This window comes from Capricornis sumatraensis, chromosome 3, assembly GCF_032405125.1.
Source record: "Capricornis sumatraensis isolate serow.1 chromosome 3, serow.2, whole genome shotgun sequence".
NCBI classification, from domain to species: Eukaryota; Metazoa; Chordata; class Mammalia; order Artiodactyla; family Bovidae; genus Capricornis; species Capricornis sumatraensis.
In genome coordinates this window covers 34506622-34523692 of record NC_091071.1, presented here as the reverse complement: position 1 = coordinate 34523692, position 17071 = coordinate 34506622, and the positions used below count along the sequence as shown (strand labels likewise).

Below are 17071 nucleotides of genomic sequence, written 5' to 3'. Positions count from 1 at the left end.
ACTCTGGAAGCTGACCTGGGCTCGAGGGCTTAGGAAACCTCAGGGGAAAGACCATACCAGCAGCTACCGGCTCCAGCAAGGCCCTTATGAACCTCAGTGAGGAGCTTGAACTTGATCCCAAGGGAGGGATCTGTGCGACAGGTCTGTCCAGCTCCCGGGCGGGGAGTGACCGGAGGCCCGGCTGAGGAACCAGTCGGGCAGACCGGGCAGACGTCTGGGTGAGTCTGGGCGAGGTGAGGCGCCTCGGCAGTCGATTCACTTCCTGTCTCCCCAGGCAGGGCCGGCTCGGCCGGGGCTCCACATCTGCCCACCCGCCCGCCAAGCCTCCACAAACCCCAAAACCCCTTTCTGCAGCTCCTCCTGTCCCCTGCACCCTGGCTGCCACCGAACCCTCCCTCATGCTAACTGCCAGCTCCAGCCTCTCCCTGAACGAGTTCGATGGGCTGGTCATAATTTTTCCTAATGTGCTCTGACCATCAGTATGCTCTTACATTAAAGATGTTCACCTGTGCACCACCCCAAAGTCATCACTTGCCTCTCGAGGAAGACCTTCCCAGCCTCTCCTGCCCCCTGCATTTCCCCCACCCACCCCCATGCCCTTGGAAACCCCAAACCTGGGCCGCCTCCCCTGTCTGCGCATGCTCACACTGGAAACAGGGAAATGCATCAACAGGGCACTTCATAGCTGGCCAGCCAAGTGGCATTTTCTGTTGTCTGGAAGCCACATCCCTTTGCTCAGCTCACCTACATGTCAGGGTGCTGATTAAGGAACAAGGCATGGATGATCCCACTTTCTTACTCATCCCCACAAAAAAAGACTGAATGACTATCAGCCTCCTTTGGGGAGATGCAGCCCCCCTTCCCCACTTTCCCGCCCCCCCCCACCACCTGCTGGCTTCAAGGAAGAACTCCCTGCAGCCAGATTCCACCCAGATTCCACCTTAACACAGAATGCCAAAGGCCAGACTCTGGCAAAACCATTTATTGAGAAAGGTGCTGGTGAGAGGAAAGACCTGGAGTCAGGAATCCGGATTCTGTCCCCAGCTCGGTCGAGAACACCATCCATCCTCCCAGAGCCTCTGGGATAACTGAGATTGTGCTTTCAGTGCGGAGGGGTCCCTTCCAGCCCTCACGACACAAAGTGAGAATGGAGCATTTACAAAGGAGTCTCCCAGAGAGAGGACCCACACGTCACCTGGAGGAGTAGATCCGACTTCCAGCCCACTAGCACGCTGCTGAGGTCACATGGAGGACCAACCATGTACCAGGGTGAGGGCAAGGCAGTGGAGTCGCCTGAGGGAGCGGGTGGCAAAGACGCAGGCTCTCAATCTCAAGGATGGGTCTCCAGGTGACTTCACTCAAAGTGCGGTCCATACCCAACAGACAGGGGTCTCTGGGGGCCACCTGGGGACCACCCAAGGCTGGAGGGGAGATGGCCACTGTGGACCAGCAGAAGGCAGAGTGGGAAAGACCCTTCAAGGGGGCACGAAAGACCAGGAAAAAAGATCAGCTTCCTTAACTGTGACGTTTCACTGCGCACTCGTAACCAGCACTTACTAGCCTACTTAAAAACAACTCCGGTAGTCATTTCGTGATGTATGGAAATATCAAATCGCTGTGTTGTGCACGGGGAACTAAGATTGTGTTGTAGATCAGTTATACTTAAAAAAACACACACAACTCCGCTGGTCCTCAGCAAAATAGCTCTGGCCTCTGACCCCCTCGCAGAAATTCAGATACACTGGATGAGGCCCCACTATCTGTCAAGGGCTCGCGCCTCCCTGTATTGCCAAATGGACCCTTGACTACATATTCCATGGGTGTGGCCACATATTTCAAGATGTGTGAAACATGTTTTTCCCATATTTCCCAGCTATTTCTATTTTTAAATCACAACTAAAGCTGAACCAAGCCACACCAAAGGAAAGCCTTAAGGATCTGTTTACTGGAAATATCCACAAAGGTCTGCAATGTCAACAGCAAAGTGCAAACAGAACTGGCTCCGGCAAGAGCTTGAGTTCTTAAAGGAAAAAAAAAATCCTAAGCAGTTCACACCAGTTTTCTAGAAAACTCCACCAAAGGCCTATTTCTCCTTCAACTTGTGACTTCACCAGGCTCCCAGGTAGCAAACCACCTGCTCTTTTCTAGATGGATCCCAAGAAAGATCCCTTTGGAAACAAACACCCTCCGGTCTCCACACTCCCCACCCCTCCCCACCACCTCCTGGATGGGTGGCTGAGCCAGGATTGCTCAACCACAGACAGACAGGACCAGGCTTCAAAGAGAATGAGGACTTGCCTCTGAGCACTCGGCTGCCACATGGAGGACTCAGGGCTGCCAGACGCCCAGTTTCACCTCCTGCTGCAGAGACACGAAGACCCCCGCGCTCCCAGCCCCTTGGAACAACCAGCTCAGAACCAGAAAAGTCTGCTCTGCCCAGGGCCAAGGAGAGACTCACGCTTGGGGGCAGAGGGCGGGATGGTGCGCACACTTGGGTGAAAATTCTTCCTGGGAAATCACTCAGGGTCCATGTCACTATCCAGAGGACCAATCTGGGGATTCTCAGCCTTCAATCCGGGGCGGGGGGCGGGACGGGGGGGGGGGGCAGCGGGGGCGGGGGTTGTGGGAGGGACTGCGGGCCAGGGAAGCCGCCCGACCAGGCCCCTGGGCGGGGCTCAGACCCTCCACTCAGCCACCAGGGAGCGCCTCTCCTTTTTCAATACTTTTAATGTTTTTCAGATGGTGAGGTGTTGGTTGCGGTGGTCGGTGGTCAGAGGCTGTGCTGGTGGCCGAGGGCACCCCCGTGCCCGCCCCCGTCTCCAACACCTTCCTCCAGGAGACACTTGACAGGGACTTCGCTCCCCCCCTTTCCGACGCCCCATCTCAAGCTGCACAGTTGTCCTCTCCCGTCTGGTCCTGCCTCCTCCTGCCCCGGGGCCTCCCGAGAGCCAGGGAGCCAGGGTGCCTCCGGCCGCTCCTAGGAGCTGACGACGTGGCCGGACCAGGTCTCGTGCTTGGTGCCCGGCGCCAGGTGGGTGATGACCACCTCCACGGCCTGCAGCTTCTCGTTCTTGGGCGGGATGGAGCACATCTTATAGGTGACCTCGTCGCCTTCCATGGGGACGTACTCCCCCTCCACGCTGCAGGGCGAGGAGAGACACTCAGGGCTGGCGCTGGGAGAAGCCGGGACTCCGGCCCTGGGGGAGGAGCTGCCCCCCACCCTGCCCCTGCGGGAGGAGCCACCGGGGCCCTCGGGCGTGACCCAATCAGCTCCTTTCCCGGGACCTCGGCTGTGGAGACAGAGATGGAGCCCCGCCCCCGGGGATGCTCACAGGGCAGTTACACGTGGGCGCCCTGGGCCTTATGGATGGAAGAGCCAGGAGAGGCAGTCTTGAGCCTGAGAATCAGAGTTGGGGGATGACCCCGCGGGGGTTTCCTGAGCAGCCGCCACAACCCCCTGCCCGGTCCAGGAATCCTGGAAACCAGGCTGCACCTCTGCTGTTCAGCTCCTCAGAATCCCACGGAGCTTTCCAGAAAGTCCTTTTCCCTCTTTTTCTACAGGATATGAGTCACCATCTCACCCGGGATGAAGAGGTCCCCATCTTGATGCCCCCTTGGCTTTACCCACCACCCACCACCCCCAAGGAGGAATATCCCCTTCAGATCCTGAAGGCCAAGTCCAGTCAGCTCTCCCCTGGGACTATAATATGGCCTCGACTGAAGAATCACATTGCAAATGGCGCTGCCCTCTTTGCTGTGGCCACCAGGAAGCTCAGGAGTAAAGGTATAGCCCCTTGCTAGCAGTGAAACCAAATGCCATCTTTCTTCTCTGCCCCAACTGCCTGCTTTCCTTACTAATTTTTCTTGGCACACTGTGTCTATCCTTGTCAACCACTACAACTCCTTCCGGAATAAGAGGCAATATAGATATGTATTTCTACATCCACATATGATTCATATGTATGTCAAAAGGCGTTGCTTTAGCAGCATCCTTGTGTCTGCATTGTACAGGGGGTCTATGAAGACCAGGCATGTAGGGATGTTGGAGGAGAGTAAGAAAGGGTAACTCTCCCATCTCAGCAGACATTTGCAAAGGAGCCTAATTTCAAAACATGGTTTCTACATATTGTCAGGCCTGCTGTGTGGGGTACTTTGCCTGCCACTGACAAAAAGACTGGGGGGGTTGCTGAGGTCAAAGATGGGGATGGGGTAGGGGAGGCGATTAGGTCCGCACAAATCTGCAGGCTGCTTAGAAGACCAGAGGTGGAGGCCAGCCTGCAGGGCGCCCTCCAGCCCCAAAGCCGAGGATGTGTGGGCCCCACCCTGGGTGCCCCGCCCCCCCCAACCCTGGCCACCTTCTCTCCCCGCCAGGGTTTCCAGACACTCAGGAAGGAAGGACGTCAGTGAGCAAGTGGCAGGAGAGAGGGTCCAGCCCCACACTTCCTTCCTGGAGCACAGTTCAGTCAGCCCCCAGCCTCACCAGGGCAGGGCCCCCGGGGGAGTGCAAGCACCCACCCCCAGGCCAAACACAGGCTCACAGGACCCCCAGGGACACCCAGGCCTGCCCACCAGACACACACAGGCACTCAGACCCACCCCAAAGTGAAAGTCGCTCAGTCGTGTCCGACTCTTTGTGACCCCATGGAATACAGCCCATGGAATTCTCCAGGCCAGAATACTGGAATGGGTAGCCTTTCCCTTCTCCAGGGGATCTTCCTAACCCAAGGATCAAACCCAGGTCTCCCACATTGCAGGCAGATTCTTTACCAGCTGAGCCACCAGGGAAGCCCAAAGGAGGTTCTCACCTCACACAGACATACACACAGAGACGCGCACACACACAGAAACACACACAGAGACACACACATACAGAGACACATACACACAGACATAGGCACACAGAGACACACATGCGCGTACACACACAGAGAAACGTGCACAGACATATGCACACACAGAGACACACACGTGTGTACCCACAGACACACACACACAGTCACATCCAGTGTCTCACACGCTGCCACCACCACGTACAGGCTCACACCCCCAGCCCTGAACACTGTCACACAAGCCTGGCCCATACAACCTCATCACACTTGGCACCCACCCAGCAGAGTTCACACACTCCCCCTGCCTCCTCCAGGCCACAGCACCCACCCTAGCCCCAGAGCACCCGGATCAGTTGCTGACTCACTCGGAGATATGCAGGAAGATGTCGGGACCGCCGTCAGCCGGGGTGATGAAGCCGTGGCCCTTGGACCGACAGAAGCATTTGCAGACTCCTTTGTAGACGGGGCCCTGGGAGGCCCGCACCGTCCTGACAGAGAGGGGAGAGCATGAGGGTCCCCCACCAGCCCTCCAGGACAGCCCCTTGCTCTCAGGGGCACACGCAGCTGTTTCCAGTTCCCACCCACAGCTGTGCCCCAGGGCATTCTGGGCAGGGCCACCATGTACAGTTGTGCAGGTTATGCACTGCACAACTCGGAGCCATTCAGAGACCCTGGTGACAGTGAGTCTCTGAATGATGCTGGCAAACTTTTCTCAGGCCCCAGTGTCCCTGTCTGAGTAAAATCCCCTGAGCATCCCTCCCTCTGAAGGCTAACTTAACAGCAGCCTCCACATGTTGGCCTGAGCTTTGCACCTGCCAGGCGCCGTGTGGGTCTCCTGCAGCACAGTGGCCAATCTGCTACTGTCCCCATTTTGCAGCTGATAAGGTCAAGGGCTCCAGGGGAAAAGGGGCTTGTGTGTGGTTAAAGCCCGATGATCTAAGACCCCAGCGATTTCCTATCCCTGGCCACCCTCATCCCTCGCCCGCAGCTCACGATAGGCTCAAGGAGGGGCCTGGGGGCGGTGCGGTGCGGGGTTTACAAGGTGCCTGCCCAGCTTCCCACCATCAGCCCTTTCCCAGTCCACAAGTTTCCCATGTGATAGACAGGGACACGGAGGCGACCCATCTGGGGAAGCCCAAGACTCACGCTGAGAAGGTCCTGGTGCGGCGAGTGGGCAGTGGGCTCGGCACCACGTTGCCCCGAAGCGGGGATGGTGAGCGATCCCGGGCCTGTTGGGTGTCCAGCAGCCCAGCCGAGGACTGGTGGGTGGGGGGCTGGGATGGAGGAGGAGGCTCAGATGACATGGCTGACCTGGAGAGAGACGGGGGGCTCTCAGGGGCTCACGCCTTGCTAGGGGGGCTCTCCAGATGCCTCCCCACGCTCACGCCGGACAGTGTGTCATCTGAGACTCGAATATTCCTCTGGCTGTGGAATGCAGGCTCCAGGCTCACTCGGCATGGACGTCACCTGCTCCAGAAATGCACCCGCTCGTCCCAGTCGGGGCAGGTGCCTGGTCTGCGCTCCTCTTGCAGCCGTACACCTCCCTCTATGACAGCTCCACACAGAAACGCCACAAGGACACCACTGGCCCCCTCTTTGTGCCCAGGACCCACAGCACAGGCTCTGGCACACTCGGCATGCATGCGAACTAAGCTGCTTCAGTCGTGCCCGACTCTTTGCAACCCTATGGACTATATAGCCCACCAGGCTCCTCTGTCCATGGGATTCCCCAGCAAAAATACTGGAGTGGGTAGCTATTCCCTTCGCCAAAGGATCTTCCTGACCCAGGGAACGAACTCGACTCTCTTAGGTCTCCTGCATCAGAAGGCAGATTCTTTACCACTAGCACCACCCGGGAAGCCCTGGCACACTCAGGCACTTGGTAAATTCTTGTGAAAGGGAGGGAGGGAGGGAGAGAAAAAGGAAGGAGAGGGAGGGAGGCAGACAGGACAGGCAGGAAAGCTTCAGTGCCAACCACCTGGATGAGGACTCTGCCACTCATCAAACATTTCCCAACCCCTACTAAGTGCCGGGCACTATGGGGAAGGGGAAGCGAGAAAGGGACCCGCACTCAGCGCTCCTTCAGGAAACTCGGGGACACAAATCAGAAAGGGCTCGGACCCCAAGTCAAGTCCGCGTCCAGGAGCAACCCCAGGGGGGGCAGGGGGAGCAGGCAGGGGCATTTCAAAGGCAGCATCTACAGCCACCAGGCCCCTGACTCAGATCCAGGCCCTAAAGTTCATTTCCACCCAGCCCGAGTCTTCGATTGCTGCTAAGAAATGGAATTCCCTCTGTGACCCCTAACATGCATCAGAGGCCAGGGGCAGACCCCGCTGGAGAGAGAGGATCTACATTCCTGTCTTGAGAGCAGCACATGGCCGCTGTACCCAACTTGCTAGTGGCCTTGGCTCAAGGCCATGATGAAAGAGCCAAAGCCCAGGACCCAAGGGCCTTGGCTGAGTCCTTTCTGCTGTCTGGGATCAACTCTGCACATCGGTGCAGCTGGGTGGGTGTCACGCAGCACCTGCTCAGGGTTGGTGTTGGGGGTTCAGGTGGGGCAGGTGCAGGCCCCGCAGCCCCAGGAAGGAGAGGAGCCTGACTAGATATCACCCCCCTTCATTCCCAGGATGTCACCCCCCCATTCACAGGGAGTGGTGGGGCAGGAGCAGCCCCGCTGGGTTCTGAGAGGTTCACACGAGGTTTTCATATTAAAAGCATGAGCTATCTTTTAAACATCCCAGAGGTTTGACCCCCTCCCTCAGGCAACGTTTCCAGCTAGGTTTGAGAAAACTAGCAGCTCTGACAACAAGAGCCTCCAGTCCACCTCCCCACCACCACCCCCATCCCCCGCCACTGCCCTGGCTTTCCTGGTCTGCAGGCATTCATGCGGCCCAGGGCACCAGCTTTCAACCTGCATCGCCCAGCAACGCCCCTCTGCCCCCAACCCAAACCGTCTGAGAGCCAGGCCTGATTCTTTGGGGCACAGGCCCACCTCTGCCCCCTAAGAGGACAAACTGGCTCCCTCCACGTGGCCCCGCAGCCCCCTACACACTCCCCTTTCAGGACTCAGCTCCATCTGGCTGAGAGGGGAGACAGCCAGCTGGCTCCCTGGAGGAAGCGACATAGTACCTCCTGACCCTTCTCTCAGCTGCGGCCGCGGCCAGGGAGGACCGCGAGTCCCGGGAGCCCCCACCTCAGAAAGGCCCCAGCGGCTTGCGGTCAAGGCTCCAGCATGACCCACCAGCACAGGTCATAGAGTCCTAGAATGTTCCAATGCCTGGGGTTCTGGGAAGGAGGCAGGTTCAGAAGAAGGGAGGGCCCCACACCCAGGACAGCCGGTGAGAACCACTGAGGCCTGAGGACACCAGGGTGAGGTGGGGAACAGCCCTCCCGACTCCCACTCAAAATCTCCCTCTTTTCCCTGCTGTCAGGAACCTCTGACTTTAAATCCTACCCTTCCAGCTGTGTGATCTTGGACAAGTTACTTGACCTCTCTGGACCTTGGTTTCTGTATCTGGAACCTGGAGATTTTTTTTAACAGTCCTGACTTTACACCACCGTCAGTAAGTTGAAATGACATAATACATGTTTTAAGCATTCTGCACACCCTCCGCCCAGAACAAGTGAGCATTTAAGGATCAGCTACAATTGTTGTTATAACCGTCATCATAAAGTCATTCAACAAACATGTGTCTGATGGCAGGCCCTGTTTTTAGGCAGTAGAGACACAGACAGCGGGGTTTCCCTGGTGGTCCAGTAGTTAAGAATCCACCTGCCAGGGCAGGGGACACAGGTTCAATCCCTGGTCTGGGAAGCTTCCACATGCTGTGGGGCAACTAAGCCCATGAGTGACAACTACTGGGTCCATGCTTTGCAACAAGAAGCCCGTGCACTACAAGGAAGACCCAGCAAACCCAAAAACAATAAACAAACAAACAAACAAGGGTGGGCCATTTGTAAAACAGAGGGAGGTTCTTCCAGTGTGGAAACAGCCTGTGCAAAGGCCCTGAGATTGGCAGGGGCAGGTGTGACTAAAGGCCAGCAAGAAGACTGGGGGTTGAGGGGTCACTGGGGAAGGAGGGGTGAGAGGCAGGGTATGGGTGGGTGGAGGGACAGGCCAGCTCAGGAATTAGGGCATCATCGTCGTCCCCATGGGTCTCCACTCTTCTTGCTCATGTCCATCCATCTGACTGTTCCCCCCTCCCCACCTCCCCGTAAAGCAGGTCTCAGTTGGGGCCCCCTCTGTCTCCTCCCCAGCCCCTTTGACTCTCTCAGGACACCCAGTCCAGCAGAGATTCCAGTGGAAGCCCCCAGCTTGGGGACAGAGCAACCCGAGGGTAACACGGAGTCCCTCCACGTCCTGGGCCCCGACACTGGGGCTGGGACAGAGCAGGGTCCCTCTGACCAGCCTCGGGACCGGGAGCCCCCACTGGCGTTCACGTGCACTGTGAGCCGGGCGCCGGGCACAGTCGTGCTGCAGGTGGGGGCTGCGCGCATGCGCACTTGCCAGTGGGAGAAACTGAGGCACGGAGGGCCGCATAACCTCCGGGAGAGAGTCGGGGAAGGGAGCAAAGGGCTTCAACCACCACCCTGCCTGCGCCTCCAGAGGGCCATCCGTGCAGAGCACAGCTGAAGCTGGCGTAGACCTGGACGGGAGCCAGCCACCCCCACCGGCCTGCGGGGATGGGGGGCGGGGACAGGGAGGAGTGAAGGGCCCTGTGTGGGAAGGCCTGGGCTAAAGTCCAGCTGTAAGGCAACCAGCTCGCGGAGGCAGCACCGCACCCCCAGCCCCCGCCACTCTCACACTTCCAACCAGCAACTGCTCTCCCAGTAACGCCAGGGGGCGGGGCTTGAAGCTGGTCCTGGAGGAGGCAGGGCCCACCCTCTGCCACTAGCCACAGGTCCGAGACCTCTCACCTCCCTACAGCTTCATCAACTCTCTACAGCTGCAGGCAGTCTGCAGAGGGTCACCTGAGACTGAGGCTCTGGGCCAGACCTGAGATGGGCTTCAGGCTTGCAGCAAATTCAGACCAGGTGTCATGCCCAAGGCCTGTCACGGCTGCTGAGCTGTGTGCACACATTTCTGCATGAGTGCATGCACATGTGTATATGTGTGTGGCTGTGTGTGTGGTGCACGTGTATGTGTGCACATGCATGTGTGTGAAGCCAGGCACACAAGTGCGTGCATACATGTGAACACCAATGGACTGGGCAGGGAGGGGTGCAGGGAGCCACCCCGCCCCCGGCACCAGAAAGGCCTTTACCCTGGAAAAGGGCAGGAAGGGGGCCTCAGCCCAAAATAGCCTGGGAATTTCCCACAGGCCCTGTGGGTCCTCCAGGAAGGTTTACAGAGCTCAGCTGGGCATCAGGTTCTGGTCTTCCCAGCCCCTCTTCCACCAACCCACACATCCAGGGACTGGAGACCTACCCAGCCATGCAGAGCCCCTGCCTTCCTGCCCTCTCGGCCTCAAGCCCCACCAGTCATATCAAGGGCAAGTCTGAAGCTTCCCTGGTGGCTCAGTGGATAAGAATCCGCCTGGCAATACAGAAGACACAGGTTCGATCTCTGGTCCAGAGGAGCAACTAAGCCTGTGAGCCAAAACTATTTAGACTGTGCTGTAGAGCCCAGGAGCCACAACCTCTGAAGCCCCAGTCCCTGAGCGCCTGTGCTCCACAACAAGAGAAGCTAAGCAATGATGAGAATTCCTAGCACCACAACCAAAGAGTAGCCTCCTCTCACCTCAGTGAGAGAAGAGCCCACGCAGCAACAAAGACACAACACAGCCAAAACAAAATAAATAAGACAAGTCTGTCTTAAGTCACGGAACTGGTTGCTGACTCCAGGAAGGGATCCTTGGCAGTGTTGTCGGTCATGTACACTTTAGTGAAATATTTGCAGTTCATTTCACAAGGTTCCTCCATTCTTGGCAGTTTTCAGGCCCTTGATGGCAGGAAGATGGGAGTGGGAGAAAGAACTGAGCTTCTTTCTCAGCCTGGCAGCAAAGCCAGATCTCAAGCCTACTCTGAAAAATGGGGGGTGGAGCCTTCCCTGGGTTTCTGGATGGGGGAGGCCAGGGCAGGGTACCATGTTCAGATATCTCCTAGCCAGGGGGCCAGGCCCCTGCTGGCAGGTGGGAATGAGTTCCAGCCCACACAATGGGAACAGGACAGAACACTTTCTTAAGACAGATATAGGGTCCCACATTCTGCATTTCTAAGGAGCTCCCCCCAGCAAGGCAAGATTGACACCAAGTAGTACTGGTTATGGGGTTACTGGCCCGGCCCACCTCTCAGCCAGCATAAGACGGCCACCAGATGAGTCACAAAGTCACCCTAGTCCACCCAGATGCTTCACCTATAAACTGAGGCAGAGACGCCGCCCTTCCCCTCTCCACCTCCAGCGCAACTGAGTCCCAAGCCCGCAGATTGGGGGCACTTGGGCCAAACGGGTCAGTAGGACAGCGGGGTCCCAAGAAGCAGGAAGAGGTTCACGAAAAGAGCCCCGAGGCGGGCTTGGGCCGCACTGCCCTCCGCTGCGGCCAGGGAAAGCTGGGCTCAGATGAGGGAGAGAAGGGTGGTTGGGAGGGGGAAAGAGAGAAGGGCAGGGGAGGGGCCAGTGGGCGGGGCAAGGGGCGGGGCGGGGCGAGGGGCAGGAAGGGCGTGGCCATGGATGGGAGGGGCTTGGTAGCAGGGAAAGGGCGGTGCCAGGGAGAGGGGAGAGATTCGGGGCCAGGAAGGGCAGGGCCAGGGAGAGGGGCAGTGCCTGGAAGAGGGGCGAGGAGTTGGAAGGGGGGATCGGAGCCTGGCAAAGGGAGGTGGGAGGGGTCGAGGGGAGTTGAGGCGGTGGAATCAGGGGAGGGGGCGCGAGGGAGAGGCGGTCTGGCTAGAGCTGGCCGCGCCCGCAGCAAAGAGAAATACGAACAAGGCACCGAGGTGCATCTGAGATGCCCGTGCCCGGGGTGGGGGGCAAGCCCAGCTGGGAACTACTCGGCCGCCCCGGAGTGCTAGGAAGAGGCCGGAAACCCGAGAACTAGCGACCGGGGAGCCGAGGCGCCCTCCAGCACAGGCCCGCCGTTAGCGTGCCCGGCCGGGCCCGGCCCGGCCCCAGGCCTGGGAGGCGCCCAAGCCCCTGTGGGTAACTCGAGGCCGATTCTGCATCTCCATCCCATCGCCCCCCGCCCCCTTCCAGCCTTCCTGTATTCCATCTTCGCCTCCATCCAGGGCTTCGATCAGACCTGAGTCTCAGGCCTAATTGTGCTCTTCGCTCCCTCTGTGACCCCTCTGGCAAGCGACCTCCCCGTTCCCTGCCTCAGTCTCCCCATCTATCAAATGGGACGGTCCTGGTGTAGCCTCCCAGCCCGGCGGACAGAGGGTGTTGTACAGGAGGGTGCCAGATACAACGGCTTCAGGCAACAATAGTCGAGCCGCTAATGGTAGCACTGCCAGGCTCCGGCCGTCTAGAATAATCCCTCCCACGTTCATCTCTGCTGATGGGACACAAATCGAATGCCCTGAATGCCCTGACTCTGCCGCTCGGTGAGACAAAGACCGTTCCCCTCTCGAGAGGGCCTCCCTCTTCCCCGCCCAGGCCTCAGAGCCCGGCGATGGGCCTGGCCCAGCTCTTCCCGAGTATCTACTCGGGGCCGGGCTTCGCGATACTACAGGCCCTGTTTCTGCTCCGCTGGGGCTCCGGGGAGGGTGATAAAGACCGCAGCATTAAAAACCCGCGGCCATCAAGACCGCCCGGGAAAGGCGAGCCTAGAGGGTGTTTGGAGAAGGTCCCTGGCCCCGAGGAAGGAGCGCCTGCTTCAAGCCCTACAGGGGCCATGGGGAAGTCATTCCTAGCAGAGGGGTCTGCAGGGGCACAGGTTCAGGGACAAGGAGGGAGGGCGGGTGCCAGAAAGGGGCTGGGACGGTCTGGCTGGGGGAGAGAGATAACAGAAAACTCTGGTGAAGAGTATGGGACTGAAAAGACAACGAGGACATCAATAGGCGATTTTCCGCCCGGGGTTGATTTGAACCTGTTTTTACAAGATCCCCTGCGTGCAGGGTAGAGAAAAATATTGAGAGACAAGACTGGGAACGAAGAGACCAAGAAATATATATATATATATATTTTTTTTTTTTCAAGCAAGTAAAAAATGTAACAGTAGCTAAAGCTCCCCCACCCCAGTCCTAGGTCAGCTATCTCCTTTTATTCTCACACACCCCTTTATGGCAGGGAAAGTTACATCCCCAGCCTACAGATGAGGAAACGTAGGCTCAGAGAAGTTTTCTATGTTGCAGTGAGACCCTCCTGCCTGTGGGAACGGAGATTGTGCCTGGAGGGGGCTGAAATCCAGCCCCCCACCCCACTCCCAATAGAAACATCCACTCCAACCCTAGATAAGCTATTGGGGGCTTCCTTTTTAGAAATCAAAACAAAAAACCGTTGCATTTCCTGCCTGAAAACTTGGGCTGCCAATGAGGCCCGCAGGGAGGGAGCCCGTGGGCGCGGGTGAAGTTTCTCTGCACGGCCTCGGGGGGCCCCCCAATCCAGGCGCAAACACCCCGGGTGAGCGCCAGGCAGCTCCTCCTCCCTAGAGGCGGCCAATCGCACGGCGCCAGGATGTCCCCGCTCCCTCCCCAACCTCCTCGCCAGGCCTGGCAGCGGTCCCACCGCCGAGCCCGCAGCTGCCGCGGCCAGGCCTGGCTGGGGGGCTGGCTCCACCTCCCCGAGCGGCGTCCCCGCCCCGCGCGCCTCGCCCCAGCGCCTCGCGAGTCACCCCATCCAGCTCCATCCAGCGAAAGCAAGGGGAGGGTTGGGGGTGGGGGCGCGGGAGGAGAAGAAGAGGGGTTTTTTTCTGCACCAAGAAAACAGGTGGCCAGGCGGGAAATGCAACCAGACGTCCGCCCCAAATCCCTCGGGCTGCTGCCACACCCACCATCCTCCAGGCGGGGATGAGTAACCCGCGCTGCCTAAACAGGCCACTGCCGCCCGAGCATTTCCGAGGGGCCCAGAGACCCAGCCGGCGAGCTGGAAGACCCTCCAGAGTGGGGGTGAATGAGGGGCAGCGGGGGCAGAAGAGGCCGAGGTCCCATGCCGGAGGATCTTGGGCCTCCCTCAAGGCGAGGGCACCCCCACCACGCCCTTTCTGGGGTCCCCAGAGAAGCTCCCTACCTGACTATCCGCTCCGCTCCACTCCACCAGGCGCTCAGCTTCAACTGCGGGAAACAGAGCTGGGGAGGGGGCGTGGTTGGCGGGGCGGGCTCGCCGAGCCCCGCCCCTGACCCCCGCCCCCTGGAGCTCTCGGCCAATGGGGCCGCGGCCTCGAGGAGGGGCGGGGCGGGCGGGACCAGTCCCTACAGGACCTTTGTGTCCGCGCGCGGGACTGGCGGGAGTGCTGGGCGCATGGCCTGGGGCGAGTGGGTGGGGGGTGGCCCGGGCTCTCGTCTGTGCTGCACACCCCCGGCCGGAAGGCTCCCGTGAAAAAAGGAGAGCATCTGGTCGTCGCGCCCGAGCGAGTCCCTCCCCGAGCCGACGGCGTCGGATTTGATCCCCGACTTGATCTTTGCTCCAGAATCCGGATGGGCCTCGGGCACCTCCTCCGTTTTAGCAGATAGAAAAAGATAAAGGAATGACGGAAAGGGATGAAGAGAGTGGCCGAAGGGAGAAAAAGCAAACCAAAAAAGTGCAAAGAAAGAAAGAACAACAACGAAACTGGGAGAACTGATTTCGTTCCTTTTGTTTTGGTTTTAGTTTCAGCTCCTTGAGTCCTCTGTGTCTGCAGGTAAATGAACTTACTCCCATCTTACAGCAGAGAAAACCGAGGCACAGACAGGTGACCCATCTCCTCACACCCAGCAAGTCAGAGCAGGCCCTGAAGGAAAGTCAGCCCTGGATGGAGGCTCCGGCTGGTAGTTGAGGGGTGGCATGTGGGGAGGGATACTCTTGTCTGGGACAACAGGGCCCAGGAATTGGGGTGGCACAGGGGTCCTTCCTGGAACCCACCAACTCTCCCTGCCTCTCTTGTATGGTCAGGTTAGGGGCTCTCTGGAGAAGAACACAGGTATGGCTTCCTTGACATAAGAGAAGCCAGTTTTGGCCTAAGCTGTTTTGTAATCTGAAGCCTAGCCACAGTGTTTTAACCGGGCTCGGTAATTAAATGATTTTAAGGGAAGTGAGGGAACGCAGGAACGAGGGAAAAAAACAGTTAAGAAACAATAGTTCAGCAATGAAACAGAGACCACCTCAAAGGTATGAAGATGTCGACCTTCCTGATATCTATCAACTAAAACGTGGCCTCTGTTGACCTTTGCCCGAATTTGATGCAGTACTCACCTCTGCTCAAGCCCCTTCATGAATAGGCATGTACCCTTAGCTTAAAACTTCCCCAGGACTTCCCAGGTTGTCCAGTGATTACAACTCCGATCTTCCAGAAAGTCAGGAATTAAACAGACAAAAGGACATTCCTGAGAGCCATGAGAACATGTGCAAAGGCCCTGAGGTGGGAAGGAGTGTGGTGGGGCTGAGAGAGAGAGAAAAGGGAGGGGGGGGGGGCAGGGTCAGAATGCACTAAATTCAAGTGTCCCAATTAGGGACTGATAGCAGCCAGGAGAGAGCTTAAGGCAGGTATGAGTGGAGACTCCTCCCTCCAAAGTGTGCCTCATGTCCGCCCACTTGTACCTATTTCTTCCCCCCATGACTTGAGCCTCTCCCATCTCACCAGGAGCAGCAGCCTCCACCCAGTTGCTCTACCTTCCCCCTAACATCCGTGCCTACGCTCCAGTTTTCTTTGCAGCAGGCAGAATGAGCTTTCTAAACCATTTATAAAGCCAACCATTGTTAAAGAAAAGATCACTCATGACACTTGTTAAAACGGTAAGGCAGACTTTGTTCAGGAACTGATTGGGATAAGTTAGGGACCACCGAAAAACAAGGATGGTTTTGGCACAGATTGGGCTCAACTCCAAATGCAACATGGAAAAGTGGAAAGTTATAGCCAAAGTGGGTTGGAAGCACGATGGATGGAAAACTACTAAGGAGAAAAAAACATCACGGGTCAAGGACGGTTCTGGATGAACTAGCTAGCTAAGACTCGTGCTGAAGGCAGGTCAAGGTGATCAGAAATCACCTCCCCACACACAGCCACATCTCCCCCACTAGCAACATCCGCAATAGTAACATTTACTGGTTACAACTGACAACTGACATATCATTATCACCTGCAGCCACAGGAGGGCCCACCAGCTTCACGTGGTCTATTCAGCCAAACTTTTTTTTTTTTTTTTTTTTTTTTTTGCTGCTTCTGGGGATTTTGCCCAGCTGATAAGGTTAGACAAATATTCTGTGGCATTTCCTGTTTCCTTCTAATTCTTCCATCATTTTGAAGAGCCACTTTATATCTTCAGGATGTTTTGGTGAGCGGGGCAAGTAACCCCAGCCAGCTGTGCTGCGCTTGGATTGCAAGTTCTGGGGCCACAGATGGTGGGTGAACTTAGCTTCACCAGCCTCTGGATCTGGGGACACTCTCTTCCCCTGCATCTTCTCAGGCTGCCTCGCTCTGGTCATTACAGTTCACTGAGGGGACCATCCACCCACCCTGAACTAAGTGTATGCCCCCCACCAGTCTGTCCCATCACCCATGGTTACCATTCACCCTTCACCCCATGTGAATGTTGTCAACTACAAACTGGCAGCGGCCATCTACCTATCTCATGTCCAACTCAATGGACATGCATTTGAACAAGCTCCGGGAGTTGGTGATAGACAGGGAGGCCTGGCGTGATGCAGCCCCTGGGGTCACAAAGAGTCGGACGTGACTGAGTGACTGAAACTGAACTGATCTACCTGTCTACCTCTGCAATGAGTTAAACCATGTGCTGCTGACCTTCAACACCCCCTGAAAGGAGTTCAGGGTGGAGAGCAGGAAGGAGGTGCTCTATGCTCTGGGAAAAACTGGCAGAACAGGTCTTCGGATAGTTAAATATTTTCAGGAGCTGATTTTAGGAGCCCAATACTTGCCATGAAATTAAAAGACGCTTACTCCTTGGAAGAAAAGTTATGACCAACCTAGATGGCATATTCAAAAGCAGAGACATTACTTTGCCGACTAAGATCCGTCTAGTCAAGGGTATGGTTTTTCCAGTAGTCATGTATGGATGTGAGAGTTGGACTGTGAAGAAGGCTGAGCCCTGAAGAATTGATGCTTTTGAACTGTGGTGTTGGAGAAGACTCTTGAGAGTCCCTTGGACTGCAAGGA

General features: G+C 57.3%; 1 protein-coding gene and 1 long non-coding RNA gene across 2 annotated transcripts; one reads left to right on the top strand and one right to left on the bottom strand.

Moving 5' to 3' along the window:
* Positions 1 to 64: 64 nt before the first annotated feature.
* Positions 65 to 3786, top strand: LOC138075783 (uncharacterized). Its single transcript, XR_011144651.1, has 3 exons — positions 65 to 218; positions 2740 to 3031; positions 3562 to 3786. It is a non-coding gene; the product is annotated as an uncharacterized lncRNA (long non-coding RNA).
* On the bottom strand, positions 2632 to 14023 carry CARHSP1 (calcium regulated heat stable protein 1). Its single transcript, XM_068967776.1, has 4 exons — positions 13990 to 14023; positions 5976 to 6140; positions 5195 to 5317; positions 2632 to 3140 (listed from the first exon to the last, which is right to left on the bottom strand). Exons 2-4 carry the CDS (start codon positions 6131 to 6133, stop codon positions 2978 to 2980), a joined length of 444 nt encoding a protein of 147 aa, XP_068823877.1. The 5' UTR covers positions 6134 to 6140; positions 13990 to 14023; the 3' UTR covers positions 2632 to 2977.
* Between the last annotated feature and the right edge of the window lie 3048 nt (positions 14024 to 17071).

Excerpts from the sequence above, each read along its gene's own strand:
- CARHSP1 (XM_068967776.1), bottom strand. The coding sequence starts at position 6,133 with ATGTCATCTGAGCCTCCTCCTCCATCCCAGCCCCCCACCCACCAGTCC. Across the intron at positions 5,318-5,975 it reads CGCACCAGGACCTTCTCAGC|GACGGTGCGGGCCTCCCAGG; the intron begins GTGAGTCTTGGG and ends CCTCTCTGTCAG. Across the intron at positions 3,141-5,194 it reads ATCTTCCTGCATATCTCCGA|CGTGGAGGGGGAGTACGTCC; the intron begins GTGAGTCAGCAA and ends CTCGCCCTGCAG.